The sequence below is a fragment of the Daphnia magna genome, linkage group LG6, assembly GCF_020631705.1.
Source record: "Daphnia magna isolate NIES linkage group LG6, ASM2063170v1.1, whole genome shotgun sequence".
Lineage (NCBI taxonomy): Eukaryota > Metazoa > Arthropoda > Branchiopoda > Diplostraca > Daphniidae > Daphnia > Daphnia magna.
In genome coordinates, this window is record NC_059187.1 from 5,463,605 (window position 1) to 5,485,633 (window position 22,029).

Here is a 22,029-nt window from a genome sequence, read left to right on the forward strand (position 1 = left end):
GTATTCAATGTGAATACACTGTTATACCATGAGTTTTTACTTCTATATGTAAACAGCATCAAATATACTTGTATTCAATGTGAATACACTGTTATACCATGAGTTTTTACTTCTATATGTAAACTGCATGGAATATACTTGTATTCAATGTGAATACACTGTTATACCATGAGTTTTTACTTCTATATGTAAACTGCATCAAATATACTTGTATTCAATGTGAATACACTGTTATACCATGAGTTTTTACTTCTATATGTATACTGCATCAAATATTCTTGTATTAAATGTGAATACACTGTTATACCATGAGTTTTTACTTCTATATGTAAACTGCATGGAATATACTTGTATTCAATGTGAATACACTGTTATACCATTAGTTTTTACTTCTATATGTAAACTGCATAAAATATACTTGTATTCAATGTGAATACACTGTTATACCATGAGTTTTTACTTCTATATGTATACTGCATCAAATATACTTGTATTCAATGTGAATACACTGTTATACCATGAGTTTTTACTTCTATATGTATACTGCATCAAATATACTTGTATTCAATCTGAATACACTGCTATACCATGAGTTTTTACTTCTATATGCAAACAGCATCAAATATACTTGTATTCAATGTGAATACACTGTTATACCGTGAGTTTTTACTTCTATATGTTAACAGCATCAAATATACTTGTATTCAATGTGAATACACTGTTATTCCATGATTTTTTACTTCTATATGTAAACTACATAGAATATACTTGTATTCAATGTGAATACACTGTTTTACCATGAGTTTTTACTTCTATATGTAAACGGCATGGAATATACTTGTATTCAATGTAAATACACTGTTATACCATGAGTTTTTACCTCTATATGTAAACTGCATGGAATATACTTGTATTAAATGTAAATACACTGTTATACCATGAGTTTTTACTTCTATATGTAAACTGCATGGAATATACTTGTATTAAATATGAATACACTGTTATACCATGAGTTTTTACTTCTATATGTAAACTGCATGGAATATACTTGTATTCAATGTGAATACACTGTTATACCATGAGTTTTTACTTCTATATGTAAACAGCATCAAATATACTTGTATTCAATGTGAATACACTGTTATACCATGAGTTTTTAGTTCTATATGTAAACAGCATCAAATATACTTGTATTCAATGTGAATACACTGTTATACCATGAGTTTTTACTTCTATATGTAAACAGCATCAAATATACTTGTATTCATTGTGAATAAACTGTTATACCATGAGTTTTTACTTCTATATGTAAACTGCATGGAATATACTTGTATTCAATGTGAATACACTGTTATACCATGAGTTTTTACTTCTATATGTTAACAGCATCAAATATACTTGTATTCAATGTGAATACACTGTTATACCATGAGTTTTTACTTCTATATGTTAACAGCATCAAATATACTTGTATTCAATGTGAATACACTGTTATAACATGAGTTTTTACTTCTATATGTAAACTGCATGGAATATACTTGTATTCAATGTGAATACACTGTTATACCATGAGTTTTTACTTCTATATGTAAACAGCATCAAATATACTTGTATTCAATGTGAATACACTGTTATACCTTGAGTTTTTAGTTCTATATGAAAACAGAGTCAAATATACTTGTATTCAATGTGAATACACTGTTATACCATGAGTTTTTACTTCTATATGTAAACAGCATCAAATGTACTTGTATTCAATGTGAATACACTGTTATACCATGAGTTTTTACTTCTATATGTAAACTGCATGGAATATACTTGTATTCAATGTGAATACACTGTTATACAATGAGTTTTTACTTCTATATGTAAACAGCATCAAATATACTTGTATTCAATGTGAATACACTGTTATACCATGAGTTTTTAGTTCTATATGTAAACAGCATCAAATATACTTGTATTCAATGTGAATACACTGTTATACCATGAGTTTTTACTTCTATATGTAAACAGCATCAAATATACTTGTATTCATTGTGAATAAACTGTTATACCATGAGTTTTTACTTCTATATGTAAACTGCATGGAATATACTTGTATTCAATGTGAATACACTGTTATACCATGAGTTTTTACTTCTATATGTTAACAGCATCAAATATACTTGTATTCAATGTGAATACACTGTTATACCATGAGTTTTTACTTCTATATGTTAACAGCATCAAATATACTTGTATTCAATGTGAATACACTGTTATAACATGAGTTTTTACTTCTATATGTAAACTGCATGGAATATACTTGTATTCAATGTGAATACACTGTTATACCATGAGTTTTTACTTCTATATGTAAACAGCATCAAATATACTTGTATTCAATGTGAATACACTGTTATACCTTGAGTTTTTAGTTCTATATGAAAACAGAGTCAAATATACTTGTATTCAATGTGAATACACTGTTATACCATGAGTTTTTACTTCTATATGTAAACAGCATCAAATATACTTGTATTCAATGTGAATACACTGTTATACCATGAGTTTTTACTTCTATATGTAAACTGCATGGAATATACTTGTATTCAATGTGAATACACTGTTATACCATGAGTTTTTACTTCTATATGTAAACAGCATCAAATATACTTGTATTCAATGTGAATACACTGTTATACCATGAGTTTTTAGTTCTATATGTAAACAGCATCAAATATACTTGTATTCAATGTGAATACACTGTTATACCATGAGTTTTTACTTCTATATGTAAACAGCATCAAATATACTTGTATTCATTGTGAATAAACTGTTATACCATGAGTTTTTACTTCTATATGTAAACTGCATGGAATATACTTGTATTCAATGTGAATACACTGTTATACCATGAGTTTTTACTTCTATATGTTAACAGCATCAAATATACTTGTATTCAATGTGAATACACTGTTATACCATGAGTTTTTACTTCTATATGTTAACAGCATCAAATATACTTGTATTCAATGTGAATACACTGTTATAACATGAGTTTTTACTTCTATATGTAAACTGCATGGAATATACTTGTATTCAATGTGAATACACTGTTATACCATGAGTTTTTACTTCTATATGTAAACAGCATAAAATATACTTGTATTCAATGTGAATACACTGTTATACCTTGAGTTTTTAGTTCTATATGAAAACAGAGTCAAATATACTTGTATTCAATGTGAATACACTGTTATACCATGAGTTTTTACTTCTATATGTAAACAGCATCAAATATACTTGTATTCAATGTGAATACACTGTTATACCATGAGTTTTTACTTCTATAGGTAAACTGCATGGAATATACTTGTATTCAATGTGAATACACTGTTATACCATGAGTTTTTACTTCTATATGTAAACTGCATCAAATATACTTGTATTCAATGTGAATACACTGTTATACCATGAGTTTTTACTTCTATATGTATATTGCATCAAATATACTTGTATTCAATGTGAATACACTGTTATACCATGAGTTTTTACTTCTATATGTAAACTGCATGGAATATACTTGTATTCAATGTATATAAACTGTTATTCCAGGAGTTTTTACTTCTATATGTAAACTGCATGGAATATACTTGTATTCAATGTGAATACACTGTTATACCATGAGTTTTTACTTCTATATGTATACTGCATCAAATATACTTGTATTCAATGTGAATACACTGTTATACCATGAGTTTTTACTTCTATATTTATACTGCATCAAATATACTTGTCTTCAATGTGAATACACTGTTATACCATGAGTTTTTACTTCTATATGTTAACAGCATCAAATATACTTGTATTCAATGTGAATACACTGTTATTCCATGATTTTTTACTTCTATATGTAAACTACATAGAATATACTTGTATTCAATGTGAATACACTGTTTTACCATGAGTTTTTACTTCTATATGTAAACGGCATGGAATATACTTGAATTCAATGTAAATACACTGTTATACCATGAGTTTTTACTTCTATATGTAAACTGCATGGAATATACTTGTATTCAATGTGAATACACTGTTATACCATGAGTTTTTTTTCTATATGTAAACTGCATGGAATATACTTGTATTCAATGTGAATACACTGTTATACCATGAGTATTTACTTCTATATGTAAACAGCATCAAATATACTTGTATTCAATGTGAATATACTGTTATACCATGAGTTTTTACTTCTATATGAAAACAGCATCAAATATACTTGTATTCAATGTGAATACACTGTTATACTATGAGTTTTTACTTCTATATGTAAACTGCATGGAATATACTTGTATTCAATGTGAATACACTGTTATACCATGAGTTTTTACTTCTATATGTAAACAGCATCAAATATACTTGTATTCAATGTGAATACACTGTTATACCATGAGTTTTTAGTTCTATATGTAAACAGCATCAAATATACTTGTAGTCAATGTGAATACACTGTTATACCATGAGTTTTTACTTCTATATGTAAACAGCAACAAATATACTTGTATTCAATGTAAATACACTGTTATACCATGAGTTTTTACTTCTATATGTATACTGCATCAAATATACTTGTATTCAATGTGAATACACTGTTATACCATGAGTTTTTACTTCTATATGAAAACAGCATCAAATATACTTGTATTCAATGTGAATACACTGTTATACGATCAGTTTTTACTTCTATATGTAAAATGCATGAAATATACTTGTATTTAATGTGAATACACTGTTATACCATGAGTTTTTACTTCTATATGTAAACAGCATCAAATATACTTGTATTCAATGTGAATACACTGTTATACCATGAGTTTTTACTTCTTTTTGTAAACTGCATGGAATATACTTGTATTCAATGTGAATACACTGTTAAACCATGAGTTTTTACTTCTATATGTAAACTGCATGGAATATACTTGTATTCAATGTAAATAAACTGTTATTCCATGAGTTTTTACCACTATATGTAAACTGCATGGAATATACTTGTATTCAATGTGAATACACTGTTATACCATGAGTTTTTACTTCTATATGAAAACAGCATCAAATATACTTGTATTCAATGTGAATACACTGTTATACGATCAGTTTTTACTTCTATATGTAAAATGCATGAAATATACTTGTATTTAATGTGAATACACTGTTATACCATGAGTTTTTACTTCTATATGTAAACAGCATCAAATATACTTGTATTCAATGTGAATACACTGTTATACCATGAGTTTTTACTTCTTTTTGTAAACTGCATGGAATATACTTGTATTCAATGTGAATACACTGTTAAACCATGAGTTTTTACTTCTATATGTAAACTGCATGGAATATACTTGTATTCAATGTAAATAAACTGTTATTCCATGAGTTTTTACCACTATATGTAAACTGCATGGAATATACTTGTATTCAATGTGAATACACTGTTATACCATGAGTTTTTACTTCTATATGTAAACTGCATCAAATATACTTGTATTCAATGTGAATACACTGTTATACCATGAGTTTTTACTTCTATATGTATACTGCATCAAATATACTTGTATTCAATGTGAATACACTGTTATACCATGAGTTTTTACTTCTATATGCAAACAGCATCAAATATACTTGTATTCAATGTGAATACACTGTTATACCATGAGTTTTTACTTCTATATGTTAACAGCATCAAATATACTTGTATTCAATGTGAATACACTGTTATACCATGAGTTTTTACTTCTATATGTAAACTGCATGGAATATACTTGTATTCAATGTGAATACACTGTTTTCCCATGAGTTTTTACTTCTATATGTAAACTGCTTGGAATATTCTTGTATTCAATGTAAATACACTGTTATACCATGAGTTTTTACTTCTATATGTAAACTGCATGGAATATATTTGTATTCAATGTGAATACACTGTTATACCATGAGTTTTGCTTCTATATGTAAACTGCATGGAATATACTTGTATTCAATGTGAATACACTGTTATACCATGAGTTTTTACTTCTATATGTAAACAGCATCAAATATACTTGTATTCAATGTGAATACACTGTTATACCATGAGTTTTTAGTTCTATATGTAAACAGCATCAAATATACTTGTATTCAATGTAAATACACTGTTATACCATTAGTTTTTACTTCTATATGTAAACTGCATGGAATATACTTGTATTCAATGTGAATACACTGTTATACCATGAGTTTTTACTTCTATATGTAAACTGCATGGAATATACTTGTATTCAATGTGAATACACTGCTATACCATGAGTTTTTACTTCTATATGTAAACAGCATCAAATATACTTGTATTCAATGTGAATACACTGTTATACCATGAGTTTTTACTTCTATATGAAAACAGCATCAAATATACTTGTATTCAATGTGAATCAGAGTTGCCGTTCGATCAACAAAATGTGATCGATGATCACGATCACGATCAGCATCAAAAATTGATCGATCGATCGTTCAATCGATCACCAAATGAAATTGATCGATCGATCGTTCAATCGATCATTTTTCGATCAAAAAAAATTTAAAAATCTAAGCTTGCTTTTTTCTCTCCTCAACAATTCAGCAATGTATTTTGATGAATGTTACAATAAGAATGTAAGCAACCAAATACAAAAAATTACTTCTTGGAAGTTTTAGAAGGATTATTTACCCATAAGCGGCAGCAATCACCATTTAATTTTAGAAAAACTAAGGCTTCGAAGTTCCCATCTGTCAAATTAGTCCGTTTCGCCGTGAAAATTAATCCTGCACAACTGAAAACCCGCTCACAGGCGGCCGACGAAGCTAAGGCACTGTTATATTCCCTAGCGATAGAAAGTAAATTTAGTGAAATATGTGTAACGTCATATGGGATAGGATAGAAAAAATAGTTACAGGAAAATTTTCTTGATGGTTGGGAATCGATCTAACGAGCTTAATTCTCCTGTCCCCTCACTTAGGTAGCTGTCAACTTCATCGGATTCAATCGATGTCCTTTTCTTTTTGAATCCGTCAAGAAAGCGGGTTTTTTTTGCTGGCGAAGGGATGTTTGCATTCCTTAAAAAATGAAGAATAAAACCATTAACAATTATTCTAAACAAATAATCACAAAAAAAGAAATACCCTTGGTCAGGCGTGCTGTCAGTGCTCTGGTGACGTCGTACCACAGATCTTAGTAGAGTGATCAGCTGCGCTTTTTCTTCTTCGTCGGCCCAAATTGTTTTAAAATTTGGGTCTTAAATCGATGCCAGTCGAAGGTGATTGTTGTGAAACATTAGTCCAAATCTCTTTTCCAGTCCAAGCAAAACGGCAGAAACCAGTGGTTGGCAGTAAACGATTGAAATGTCCGTCGAAAATTCCGTCATAGTCTCTTGAAGCAATCTTATTGTAGGAAGTACACAGCCAATCGACATTTTTTCCTCGTTTTGGAGAACATCTAGCGCCTGTGTGAAAGGCTCCATAATCCTAACGTACTCAATCAGAAATTCTTCTTCAGTTTTAGTTAAAGGCGCAATGTTAAAGTGATGGAAAACTTCTGCAAGCTCCTCATTTTTCGACCCTATCAGCTTTGTTACGCACTCAACGGAGTCGAAGAACGAGTTCCACCTAGTGACATTGTAGAGGACGAAAAGGACACCGAGTTTACTCTTGATGTAATCCGACGCCAAAGAGCTGCGTGCTTGCTTGTTCCATATTGCTTGAAGTTTCGCTTCAATGCGCCTCTTTAATTTTTTGAAAGCAGCGTTGGAGATATTGCTAACGTCAGTAGTCGCGATTAAGTTCAGTAAGTGACAGGAGCATCTCATGTGTCGCGGGAGTTTGATTCGTTCTTTTTCGGTAACAGCCACATTGATGTTGTCGTCGTCAGATTCTTCTGAAGTGGTGGCTTCCTTATCTGCACACTCCTGTGAATGACGATCAAAAATCTCTCCAATGTCTATAAAATCAAAATCGTCGTCGTCTTCAAGATCTTCTTCATCTTCATCTTCTGGTTCTGATGTTGCTGTGTTGGGTCCAAAGACGTTAAAAGCTTTCAAGAAGTTACTGCCATTGTCGGTAATTGTGCAATTGACTTTAGAAGAAATGCCAAATTCTTTATGAATGCTGTCAATTAATTTTGCTATGACATCAAAGGTGTGAGACCCAATCACACGGCGTACAGCCAAACAGGCACTGCATCTTAACAAGTCAGATCCAAGCCAATGCACCGTCATCCCCAAGAAACTTCTTCTACGGCCTGACCACAAATCGGCCGTCGTTGAAACATGAAGAGCTGATTCTAGGGCAAGAATTAAATTTGTCTTCGTATTTGAATATTCGGTCTGTAGACGCTCAGTGAAATATGTCCTCTTCTTGACAACTAATTTGCCTACAAGGCTGCCCATTAGATCCCGAAAGCCTTCTCTCTCCACTTCCCTTATAGAAAGCGAGTCTTTTATAATGAATTTCTGTAAAATTAAAGCACAATGTTAGCATAAGACTTCACAAATTATAATGATGTAATATAAACCAATACCATTATTTTGGTGTCAAGATCTGCTTGTGTTAGGACCTGTTTATTTGTCGTGGACTCCTTTAGATTAACCAGGTGTTTATCCATACTTTGACATGGAGATGTTTTATCGTTGGCTGCACTTTTACCAGCTGCAAAGGCTGCATTGAAGTCACTTAACCTGGCACGATGATAAGTCTAAGAAATGAAATGTTAGTTACTAACTAGTTTCTTTGGTAAAATAATAATGCTGTGAGTGCACACTTACAGTGATATGTCTTCGTGCATTCATCAATGAAGAGTGGAAGACTGTAGTGGTTCTTGTTGAGGGACATCCGAGTAAACATTTGTATACTGTGCTTTTTTCATTTGAAGTTATTTTTTTAAAAAATTTTGATGGCACAAATACAACATATGGTGATGCTTTAGCTCGAGCTTGACTCTTATTTCCAGAACTGGGAGTTTGACTTGATTCCACATGGACACTACAAAAAATTTTTGTTGAATGTTAACTATTTCACCAAAATTAAAAGTTATTTACTTACACTTCGACATCGACATCTTTACTCGATGACGGTATGGCTTCGGCTTCGGCCTCAGCCATAATCAAAGAAACAAGTAAATTAACCAAAGGAATGAAAAGCCTGAAAGGGTGAAATTCGTGAACTGTTCCTGACTGTAACAGACGACTTGTGACTGACTGAGAGGCGGAATGGCTTCTTCCTAGATAAATGGAAGAAGTTGTATTACTGACTCCTAGATGGCGCTGTGAACGCTGATCGAAATTGATCAATTCATTTTCGATCTCGATCTCGATCTCGATCTTGGGCGTTGATGATCTATCGTTCACGATCAGCAAAAACGGATCGATCGATCGCAATCGATCTCGATCAGCAATCGATCGCGGCAACTCTGATGTGAATACACTGTTATACGATCAGTTTTTACTTCTATATGTAAAATGCATGAAATATACTTGTATTTAATGTGAATACACTGTTATACCATGAGTTTTTACTTCTATATGTAAACAGCATCAAATATACTTGTATTCAATGTGAATACACTGTTATACCATGAGTTTTTACTCCTTTTTGTAAACTGCATGGAATATACTTGTATTCAATGTGAATACACTGTTAAACCATGAGTTTTTACTTCTATATGTAAACTGCATGGAATATACTTGTATTCAATGTAAATAAACTGTTATTCCATGAGTTTTTACTTCTATATGTAAACTGCATGGAATATACTTGTATTCAATGTGAATACACTGTTATACCATGAGTTTTTACTTCTATATGTAAACTGCATCAAATATACTTGTATTCAATGTGAATACACTGTTATACCATGAGTTTTTACTTCTATATGTATACTGCATCAAATGTACTTGTATTCAATGTGAATACACTGTTATACCATGAGTTTTTACTTCTATATGTATACTGCATCAAATATACTTGTATTCAATGTGAATACACTGTTATACCATGAGTTTTTACTTCTATATGCAAACAGCATCAAATATACTTGTATTCAATGTGAATACACTGTTATACCATGAGTTTTTACTTCTATATGTTAACAGCATCAAATATACTTGTATTCAATGTGAATACACTGTTATACCATGAGTTTTTACTTCTATATGTAAACTGCATGGAATATACTTGTATTCAATGTGAATACACTGTTAAACCATGAGTTTTTACTTCTATATGTAAACTGCATGGAATATACTTGTATTCAATGTAAATAAACTGTTATTCCATGAGTTTTTACTTCTATATGAAAACTGCATGGAATATACTTGTATTCAATGTGAATACACTGTTATACCATGAGTTTTTACTTCTATATGTAAACTGCATCAAATATACTTGTATTCAATGTGAATACACTGCTATACCATGAGTTTTTACTTCTATATGTATACTGCATCAAATATACTTGTATTCAATGTGAATACACTGTTATACCATGAGTTTTTACTTCTATATGTATACTGCATCAAATATACTTGTATTTAATGTGAATACACTGTTATACCATGAGTTTTTACTTCTATATGCAAACAGCATCAAATATACTTGTATTCAATGTGAATACACTGTTATACCATGAGTTTTTACTTCAATATGTTAACAGCATCAAATATACTTGTATTCAATGTGGATACACTGTTATACCATGAGTTTTTACTTCTATATGTAAACTGCATGGAATATACTTGTATTCAATGTGAATACACTGTTTTACCATGAGTTTTTACTTCTATATGTAAACTGCATGGAATATTCTTGTATTCAATGTAAATACACTGTTATACCATGAGTTTTTACTTCTATATGTAAACTGCATGTAATATATTTGTATTCAATGTGAATACACTGTTATACCATGAGTTTTTGCTTCTATATGTAAACTGCATGGAATATACTTGTATTCAATGTGAATACACTGTTATACCATGAGTTTTTACTTCTATATGTAAACAGCATCAAATATACTTGTATTCAATGTGAATACACTGTTATACCATGAGTTTTTAGTTCTATATGTAAACAGCATCAAATATACTTGTATTTAATGTGAATACACTGTCATACCACGAGTTTTTACTTCTATATGTAAACAGCATCAAATATACTTGTATTCATTGTGAATACACTGTTATACCATGAGTTTTTACTGCTATATGTAAGCTGCATGGAATATACTTGTATTCAATGTGAATACACTGTTATACCATGAGTTTTTACTTCTATATGTAAACAACATCAAATATACTTGTATTCAATGTGAATACACTGTTATACCATGAGTTTTTACTTCTATATGAAAACTGCATGGAATATACTTGTATTCAATGTGAATATACTGTTTTACCATGAGTTTTTACTTCCATATGTAAGCTGCACGGAATATACTTGTATTCAATGTAAATACACTATTATACCATGAGTTTTTACTTCTATATGTAAACTGCATGGAATATACTTGTATTCAATGTGAATACACTGTTATACCATGAGTTTTTACTTCTACATGTAAACTGCATGGAATATACTTGTATTTAATGTGAATTATTGGTTGCTCGAGGGATGGCTCGGCCATCCCGATGGGCAACCTGAATTGCACGAAAGTAAGAGAAGAGAACCCTTAAGGGTGTTGACACTGTATTTGCCAGCTCTTTCATAGATGGCGCGATAGCGCACTTTCTTTTCTTATGCCATGGGAGGCCCCAGAACCCTCAGACCTGTGACAGTCCGAACGTTTGGGTAAATACAAACAAAAAATGGGAAGAATTCCCTTACAAAATCAAAGAATTGCAATGCGAAAGATGCGCTTGCGCTCGAAACAAAAACATAAAGTTAGGTAAAGCGTTCTGCAATCTCCGCGTCTTCTAATGATTGGCGGTATGCTGGCCTCCTCGGCCACGTCTTCCTCTGCCACGGCTTCTTCCTCCTCTGTAAAAAGGAGATAAAAGGGAGGGGCCAATTAACAAACCGAGCAGAATAAGACAGATGAACGGAAAAATATACGGGTGGAGAGGGCGGGAAATAGAGACCCTTAAGGGTTCTCTTCTCTTACTTTCGTGCAATTCAGGTTGCCCATCGGGATGGCTGAGCCAACCCTCGAGCAACCAATAATTGCCCTCAAACGTTCCGTTCCCCTTAAGGGTGATTTTAAAGCTGTTCGCTGCTGCCGTTATCTTGAAAAGCGATTTCAGATGGGGCAATGGGTCTATGATAAAATCTAGCGAAGGTAGATTCTCTTGACCACTGGGCAGCCGTAAGAACGGATTCAATTGGCACGCCTGAAGCGACTGCCTTTGAGGCCGCTGCACCTCTCGTTGAATGCGCAGAGAAGGTTTGTGTGTTCACTCCGGCCCTCTCCATGTAAGATTTAATCCACCTCGCTACTGTAGATGCCGAGACCGGGCGATATGGGGCGATGTTGCTAATCAATAGCCTGTCTACGTTGCCAGCCGGTCTGATGGGTCTGTGACGTAAATGTAAAACCCTAGGCAGTCTACCGGGCAAACTATTTTGTCCGGGCATCGAGGGATCTTGATTGAGGAAAGCGGGCCTTGGTGCTGGGTCTTTCTTGGCTTCGACAAAAAAAGAGTTGCGGCTCCATCGTCGAATCGAACGGAGCTCCTCTCGATTGCCGCGATTTCGGATACGCGCAGCAGGGAAGTAAGCGCTATTAACGTGGTCAGTTTGGCCGACAACCTATTGAGGCGGAGTGATTCGTTCTCACCATCCGCCTTGGCGAAATCTAACACGACATTAGGGTCCCATGTAAAGCTATATTTAGGTTTAGGAGGGTTTAAATTATAGGTGGCTCTTAATAATTTGACTACTAGCGGATGTGAACCTACTTGGAAGTGGTCGATTGGCCCTAAGGTCATCGACAGCATTGATCTGTGAAGATTAATTGTGCTGTATGACTTACCCATCTCAAAAAGATGAGTCAGGTACGAGAGGACCGAGCTCAAAGTGCTAGACATGGGATTGGTATGCTGTTCAGCACACCAATCTGACCAAGAGTGCCAGGCGGCCTGGTATGCAGTATTCGTGGCTGGACGGCTTCCTGCCAGCAAAAGGTCGACCACTTTTGACGGAAGGCCTTGGTCTGACAGGCTTGTCCTGATAACATCCAGGCGGATAGAAGAAGCTGACTTTTCTCTGCCAGTGGATGGTAGTCGCCCTGGGCTGAAAGCAAAATATCAGATTTGGGCGGGGAGGATTCGCGGGGTATCGCACGCTAATTCCAGCAGCGACGGGAACCAAATTTGGCTGGGCCATACTGGGCAGATGAGAAGCAGTCTTGCTTCTTCCGCTTTCACTTTGGCCAGGCAACGGGAGATCATAGAGAAGGGGGAAAGGCGTAAGCTTTAAACTCTCCCCAGTTCTTCGAAAAGGCATTGACTGCCCATGCTCCCGGTTGAGGCCGCCAAGAAATGAAGCGGTCATGCTGGTGGTTCCAACTTGCCGAAAACAAGTCGACGTCTGTCGCCCATATGTTATCGATCGCCTGGAAGGATCGACGGCAAAGCATCCAGTCGCTACTGTCTGACGCCGCTCTCGACTCTTCGTCCGCCTCTACATTAAGTTTCCCCGGAAGAAAAAATGCTTCGAGCGAAATGCTGCGTTCCTCACAGAATGAGTTGAGCAGATTAGCCAGAATCGATAGACCAATCGATCTAGTGCCGCCCCCCTTGTTGATATAGCAAACGGCCGTGCTATTATCAAGGTAGAGTTTGATTGCGATTTTCGATGAACTGCCGGCGAACGACTTGACTGCGTGAAAAGCAGCCAAGATTTCGAGCTCGTTAATGTGGCGATTTCTATCTGCTGCGGTCCACGGACCTCTGGTTCTGACGTCGTCGCAAATAGCGCCCCACCCTGACAGTGATGCGTCTGAGTAGATTTCTAAATGAGGGGAGCGTGGGAAAAAAGGTTTTCCGTTTACAATTTGCAAGTTGTTAATCCACCAATCCAAGTTGCTCCGCGCTTCCGCCGGGAGTATAATTCTTTTTGACAAATCACGGTCCCATTTGTGCAATTGTTGTATATGGAAATCCTGAATTTGTCTGTAGTGCATCTGCGCAAAAGGAATGGAATGGATGGCCCACGCGAAGTTGCCTAAAATTTTAGAGATATCCCTTAAAGTGATATCTTTACTTCCGAGCGCCTTTTTGCAGAGTTTCAAAACCTGGTCCATTTTTTCCTGGGGGAGCGCGAAGGAAAGTTTGGTGGAATCTACTACTACACCTAGATAGTCTATGCGTTGGACTGGCTGCTTGATTGATTTTGCTTCGTTAATAACGAAACCAAGTGAGGTCAGCGTTTCCACCACCACTGCGCAGTGGTCTAACGCTTCCGAAAAGGAACGGCTCAGAATCAGGATGTCGTCAAGGTAGATGATCAGCCTGATTCCTTTTGATCTAAGATGGCCCATGACTACCTTCATAACCTTAGTGAATACCCTCGGTGCGGCCGACAGTCCGAATGGGAGGCAAGTAAATTGGAATTTTTTATCCCCCCAACAAAAACGGAGAAATTTTTTGTGCTCTTTTAGCACCGGGATGAACAAATAGGCGTCTTTAAGGTCTATTTTGGTCATAAAGTCTCCCGGTTCTAAAAGTTGCTTGACTGCGTCGAGGCCTTCCATTTTAAAATGGGAGTATGCGACGAAGTTGTTGAGCGCTTTTAAGTTAACAATGGGCCTATAGCCCCCCGCTTTTTTTGGTATTACAAAAAGGGCACTAAAAAATCCGTCCGAATCGGATGTCTCCTCAATGGCCTTTTTTTCTAATAAGCTAACCACTTCCTCGTCGCAAACCTTTCCCATTTCCTCTGACATACGAATCATCGGTGGGGGAAAGGATTGAAAAGGGACGGACAAAAAATCAATTCGAAGGCCATTTGAAATGGTCGAAAGAACCCCCGGGTCCGACAACAAACGCCCCCAGTTTGTCTGAAAAAAGCGTAGTCTTCCCCCGCAAAACGAGGCTGGAGGGGGATGGGGCATGCTAACAATTAAATCATTTTGAGTGGTTACATACCTTCTCCCACGTCCGCCGCCTCGATCGTTGTCGAATGGAAATTGCCTTCTGCCTCCTCTGCCGGATTTTGATCGTGTTACCGGTCCTGCAGCTGTTTTGGGGGCTGGGCCTGGTGGACCACGACGGCTTAGTTTTTCGTCTTGGTCCGCTTCTTTCAACATGGCTTCGAGGAAGCGTTTGCCAAACAGTGACGAAACTGTTTGCTTGCTTGAAAAGGATTTGGGGTCCTCCAGCAAGTAGTCGGAGCGAGGGTCGGTATGGTTGAGGATGTTCCGGCGTCTTCTACGGTTGATGTCGTAGGACGCTGCGGCTGTTAGCTCCAGCGCCACTTTAACATTTTCGGACACCTCTTCCATGTCCAGCGGGCGATCCTGCTTCGTCAGCTGGTGGAGATAGACAAGCGGTCCTGCTATGTCCAGCACTTTAAGCTGTACCAAAAGCCACGTTTTCTCTGCCGCTTCGGCTGGTTTGTGGGCGGCGGACTCTTTTAGTCGCCTGGTCATCCAGTCGTCCAGACGTGGAGGAGCCAGGCTGAATTCTTTCTTCTCGAATTCAATCGGGTATTTGTCTGCAAAACCCTTCAGTTCGGCTGGCGTGACGCTCTTGTTCAGCCAGTCGGCGAGGCTTCTCGAATCTTCTTTCGAGACCAGGACTTTTCTTAGATGCTGAGATCTTTCCGATGTCCCGGCTGTCGGCGGCGGCGACGGTGGAAGTGCATTTCTCGTGGCGGGAGGCGCCGGAACTACGGGCGTCTGGGACGGTCTGGAGCGGTGCGGGGACCTGGGCCTGGATCTGGGGCGTGCATCGCGGTTGCGACGTTCTTCCCTCGAACGACGATCGGCCTCTTGCTCTCGTCGAAGGCGACCCTCGCGATCCCGCTGCTGGTGGCGTTCTTGCCTCTCCCGTCGACGTCGCTCCGTTTCTTCCTGCCTCTCCCTGTCACGTTGCTGCCTCTCAATTTCCCGTTGCTGCCGCATCCTCTCGATCTCTGCATAGGCTCGGCGTTCCGCCGACGACTCACTTGGCACTGACACTTCTTCATCTTGACTAACTTCACCAACTTGTTCTACGTCAATTAAATCTACAAAATTATTAACGCGTGGGTCCAAGGACGGGACGGCAGACTGTGCTCTTTTACGCCTGCCATTCCCGCCTCTGGCCTCGTTAGGATCAATTGACATCTTAACTATTCCGGAGCTGAAACAGGTCTGGGGGTTCTGGGGCCTCCCATGGCATAAGAAAAGAAAGTGCGCTATCGTGCCATCTATGAAAGAGCTGGCAAATACAGTGTCAACACCCTTAAGGGGAACGGAACGTTTGAGTGCAATACACTGTTATACCATGAGTTTTTACTTCTATATGTAAACTGCATCAAATATACTTGTATTCAATGTGAATACACTGTTATACCATGAGTTTTTACTTCTTTATGAAAACAGCATCAAATATACTTGTATTCAATGTAAATACACTGTTATACCATGAGTTTTTACTTCTTTTTGTAAACTGCATGGAATATACTTGTATTCAATGTGAATACACTGTTAAACCATGAGTTTTTACTTCTATATGTAAACTGCATGGAATATACTTGTATTCAATGTGAATACACTGTTATACCATGAGTTTTTACTTCTATATGTTAACAGCATCAAATATACTTGTATTCAATGTGAATACACTGTTATACCATGAGTTTTTACTTCTATATGTATACTGCATCAAATATACTTGTATTCAATGTAAATACACTGTTATACCATGAGTTTTTACTTCTATATGCAAACAGCATCAAATATACTTGTATTCAATGTGAATACACTGTTATACCATGAGTTTTTACTTCTATATGTTAACAGCATCAAATATACTTGTATTCAATGTGAATACACTGTTATACCATGAGTTTTTACTTCTATATGTAAACTGCATGGAATATACTTGTATTCAATGTGAATACACTGTTTTACCATGAGTTTTTAATTCTATATGTAAACAGCATCAAATATACTTGTATTCAATGTGAATACACTGTTATACCATGAGTTTTTACTTCTATATGTAAACTGCATGGAATATACTTGTATTCAATGTGTGAATATACTGTTTTACCATGAGTTTTTACTTCCATATGTAAGCTGCATGGAATATACTTGTATTCAATGTAAATACACTATTATACCATGAGTTTTTACTTCTATATATAAACTGCATGGAATATACTTGTATTCAAGGTGAATACACTGTTATACCATGAGTTTTTACTTCTATATGTAAACTGCATGGAATATACTTGTATTTAATGTGAATACACTGTTATACCATGAGTTTTTACTTCTATATGTAAACAGCATGAAATATACTTGTATTCAATGTGAATACACTGTTATACCATGAGTTTTTACTTCTATATGAAAACAGCATCAAATATACTTGTATTCAACGTGAATACACTGTTATACCATGAGTTTTTACTTCTATATGTAAACTGCATGGAATATACTTGTATTCAATGTGAATACACTGTTGTACCATGAGTTTTTACTTCTATATGTAAACTGCATGGAATATACTTGTATTCAATGTGAATACACTGTCATACCATGAGTTTTTAGTTCTATATATAAACAGCATCAAATATACTTGTATTCATTGTGAATACACTGTTATACCATGAGTTTTTACTTCTATATGTAAACTGCATGGAATATACTTGTATTCAATGTGAATACACTGTTATACCATGAGTTTTTACTTCTATATGTAAACAGCATCAAATATACTTGTATTCAATGTGAATACACTGTTATACCATGAGTTTTTACTTCTATATGTAAACTGCAAGGAATATACTTGTATTCAATGTAAATACACTATTATACCATGAGTTTTTACTTCTATATGTAAACTGCATTAAATATACTTGTATTCAATGTAAATACACTGTTACACCATGAGTTTTTACTTCTATTTGTAAACTGCATGGAATATACTTGTATTCAATGTGAATACACTGTTATACCATGAGTTTTTACTTCTATATGTAAACAGCATCAAATATACTTTTATTCAATGTGAATACACTGTTATACCATGAGTTTTTACTTCTATATGAAAACAGCATCAAATATACTTGTATTCAATGTGAATACACTGTTATATCATGAGTTTTTACTTCTATATGTAAACTGCATGGAATATACTTGTATTCAATGTGAATACACTGTTGTACCATGAGTTTTTACTTCTATATGTAAACAGCATCAAATATACTTGTATTCAATGTGAATACACTGTTATACCATGAGTTTTAGTTCTATATGTAAACAGCATCAAATATACTTGTATTCAATGTGAATACACTGTTATACCATGAGTTTTTACTTCTATATGTAAACAGCATCAAATATACTTGTATTCAATGTGAAAACACTGTTATACCATGAGTTTTTACTTCTATATGTAAACTGCATCAAATATACTTGTATTCAATGTGAATACACTGTTATACCATGATTTTTTACTTCTATATGTAAAAAGCATCAAATATACTTGTATTCAATGTGAATACACTGTTATACCATGAGTTTTTACTTCTATATGTAAACAGCATCAAATATACTTGTATTCATTGTGAATACACTGTTATACCATGAGGTTTTACTTCTATATGTATACAGCATCAAATATACTTGTATTCAATGTGAATACACTGTTATACCATGAGTTTTTATTTCTATATGTAAACTGCATGGAATATACTTGTATTCAATGTGAATACACTTTTATACCATGAGTTTTTACTTCTATATGTAAACTGCATCAAATATACTTGTATTCAATGTGAATACACTGTTATACCATAAGTTTTTACTTCTACATGTATACTGCATCAAATATACTTGTATTCAATGTGAATACACTGTTATACCATGAGTTTTTACTTCTATATGTAAACAGCATCAAATATACTTGTATTTAATGTGAATACACTGTTATACCATGAGTTTTTACTTCTATATGTAAACTGCATGGAATATACTTGTATTCAATGTGTGAATATACTGTTTTACCATGAGTTTTTACTTCCATATGTAAGCTGCATGGAATATACTTGTATTCAATGTAAATACACTATTATACCATGAGTTTTTACTTCTATATATAAACTGCATGGAATATACTTGTATTCAAGGTGAATACACTGTTATACCATGAGTTTTTACTTCTATATGTAAACTGCATGGAATATACTTGTATTTAATGTGAATACACTGTTATACCATGAGTTTTTACTTCTATATGTAAACAGCATCAAATATACTTGTATTCAATGTGAATACACTGTTATACCATGAGTTTTTACTTCTATATGAAAACAGCATCAAATATACTTGTATTCAACGTGAATACACTGTTATACCATGAGTTTTTACTTCTATATGTAAACTGCATGGAATATACTTGTATTCAATGTGAATACACTGTTGTACCATGAGTTTTTACTTCTATATGTAAACTGCATGGAATATACTTGTATTCAATGTGAATACACTGTCATACCATGAGTTTTTAGTTCTATATATAAACAGCATCAAATATACTTGTATTCATTGTGAATACACTGTTATACCATGAGTTTTTACTTCTATATATAAACTGCATGGAATATACTTGTATTCAATGTGAATACACTGTTATACCATGAGTTTTTACTTCTATATGTAAACAGCATCAAATATACTTGTATTCAATGTGAATACACTGTTATACCATGAGTTTTTACTTCTATATGTAAACTGCAAGGAATATACTTGTATTCAATGTGAATTTACTGTTTTACCATGAGTTTTTACTTCCATATGTAAGCTGCATGGAATATACTTGTATTCAATGTAAATACACTATTATACCATGAGTTTTTACTTCTATATGTAAACTGCATGGAATATACTTGTATTCAATGTGAATACACTGTTATACCATGATTTTTTACTTCTATATGTAAACTGCATGGAATATACTTGTATTCAATGTGAATACACTGTTATACCATGAGTTTTTACTTCTATATGTAAACAGCATCAAAAATACTTTTATTCAATGTGAATACACTGTTATACCATGAGTTTTTACTTCTATATGTAAACAGCATCAAATATACTTGTATTCAATGTGAATACACTGTTATATCATGAGTTTTTACTTCTATATGTAAACTGCATGGAATATACTTGTATTCAATGTGAATACACTGTTGTACCATGAGTTTTTACTTCTATATGTAAACAGCATCAAATATACTTGTATTCAATGTGAATACACTGTTATACCATGAGTTTTAGTTCTATATGTAAACAGCATCAAATATACTTGTATTCAATGTGAATACACTGTTATACCATGAGTTTTTACTTCTATATGTAAACAGCATCAAATATACTTGTATTCAATGTGAAAACACTGTTATACCATGAGTTTTTACTTCTATATGTAAACTGCATCAAATATACTTGTATTCAATGTGAATACACTGTTATACCATGATTTTTTACTTCTATATGTAAAAAGCATCAAATATACTTGTATTCAATGTGAATACACTGTTATACCATGAGTTTTTACTTCTATATGTAAACAGCATCAAATATACTTGTATTCATTGTGAATACACTGTTATACCATGAGGTTTTACTTCTATATGTATACAGCATCAAATATACTTGTATTCAATGTGAATACACTGTTATACCATGAGTTTTTATTTCTATATGTAAACTGCATGGAATATACTTGTATTCAATGTGAATACACTTTTATACCATGAGTTTTTACTTCTATATGTAAACTGCATCAAATATACTTGTATTCAATGTGAATACACTGTTATACCATAAGTTTTTACTTCTACATGTATACAGCATCAAATATACTTGTATTCAATGTGAATACACTGTTATACCATGAGTTTTTACTTCTATATGTAAACAGCATCAAATATACTTGTATTTAATGTGAATACACTGTTATACCATGAGTTTTTACTTCTATATGTAAACTGCATGGATTATACTTGTATTCAATGTAAAAACACTGTTATACAATGAGTTTTTACTTTTATATGTAAACTGCATGGAATATACTTGTATTCATTGTGAATACTCTGTTATACCATGAGTTTTTACTTCTATATGTAAACTGCATGGAATATACTTGTATTCAATGTGAATACACTGTTATACCATGAGTTTTTACTTCTATATGTAAACAGCATCAAATATACTTGTATTCATTGTGAATACACTGTTATACCATGAGTTTTTACTTCTATATGTAAACAGCATCAAATATATTTGTATTCAATGTGAATACACTGTTATACCATGAGTTTTTACTTCTATATGTAAACTGCATGGAATATACTTGTATTCAATGTGAATACACTGTTATACCATGAGTTTTTACTTCTATATGTAAACAGCATCAAATATACTTTTATTCAATGTGAATACACTGTTATACCATGAGTTTTTACTTCTATATGTATACTGCATCAAATATACTTGTATTCAATGTGAATACACTGTTATACCATGAGTTTTAACTTCTATATGTAAACTGCATCAAATATACTTGTATTCAATGTGAATACACTGTTATACCATGAGTTTTTATTTCTATATGTAAACAGCATGAAATATACTTGTATTCAATGTGAATACACTGTTATACCATGAGTTTTTACTTTTATATGTAAACTGCATGGAATATACTTGTATTCAATGTAAATACACTGTTATACCATGAGTTTTTACTTCTATATGTAAACTGCATGGAATATACTTGTATTCAATGTGAATACACTGTTATACCATGAGTTTTTACTTCTATATGTAAA

At 34.1% G+C, this 22,029-nt stretch overlaps 3 protein-coding genes and 1 long non-coding RNA gene across 4 annotated transcripts; all 4 read right to left on the reverse strand.

The window, feature by feature from the left end:
* Nucleotides 1-6,732: 6,732 nt before the first annotated feature.
* Nucleotides 6,733-7,297, reverse strand: LOC123473691. The gene is made up of 3 exons (XR_006647893.1): nucleotides 7,180-7,297; nucleotides 6,952-7,113; nucleotides 6,733-6,881 (listed from the first exon to the last, which is right to left on the reverse strand). It is a non-coding gene; the product is annotated as an uncharacterized LOC123473691 (long non-coding RNA).
* A 33-nt stretch (nucleotides 7,298-7,330) lies between these two features.
* Nucleotides 7,331-9,215, reverse strand: LOC116932902. Its single transcript, XM_045175126.1, has 5 exons — nucleotides 9,094-9,215; nucleotides 8,817-9,033; nucleotides 8,573-8,746; nucleotides 7,531-8,504; nucleotides 7,331-7,343 (listed from the first exon to the last, which is right to left on the reverse strand). Exons 1-5 carry the CDS (start codon nucleotides 9,150-9,152, stop codon nucleotides 7,331-7,333), a joined length of 1,437 nt encoding a protein of 478 aa, XP_045031061.1. The 5' UTR covers nucleotides 9,153-9,215.
* A 4,214-nt stretch (nucleotides 9,216-13,429) lies between these two features.
* Nucleotides 13,430-14,536, reverse strand: LOC123473787. The gene has a single exon (XM_045175127.1). The coding sequence runs from the start codon at nucleotides 14,534-14,536 to the stop codon at nucleotides 13,430-13,432; it is 1,107 nt and encodes a 368-aa protein (XP_045031062.1).
* On the reverse strand, nucleotides 14,476-16,453 carry LOC123473800 (vicilin-like seed storage protein At2g18540). The gene is made up of 2 exons (XM_045175152.1): nucleotides 15,132-16,453; nucleotides 14,476-14,922 (listed from the first exon to the last, which is right to left on the reverse strand). Exons 1-2 carry the CDS (start codon nucleotides 16,310-16,312, stop codon nucleotides 14,886-14,888), a joined length of 1,218 nt encoding a protein of 405 aa, XP_045031087.1. The 5' UTR covers nucleotides 16,313-16,453; the 3' UTR covers nucleotides 14,476-14,885.
* Nucleotides 16,454-22,029: the final 5,576 nt, after the last annotated feature.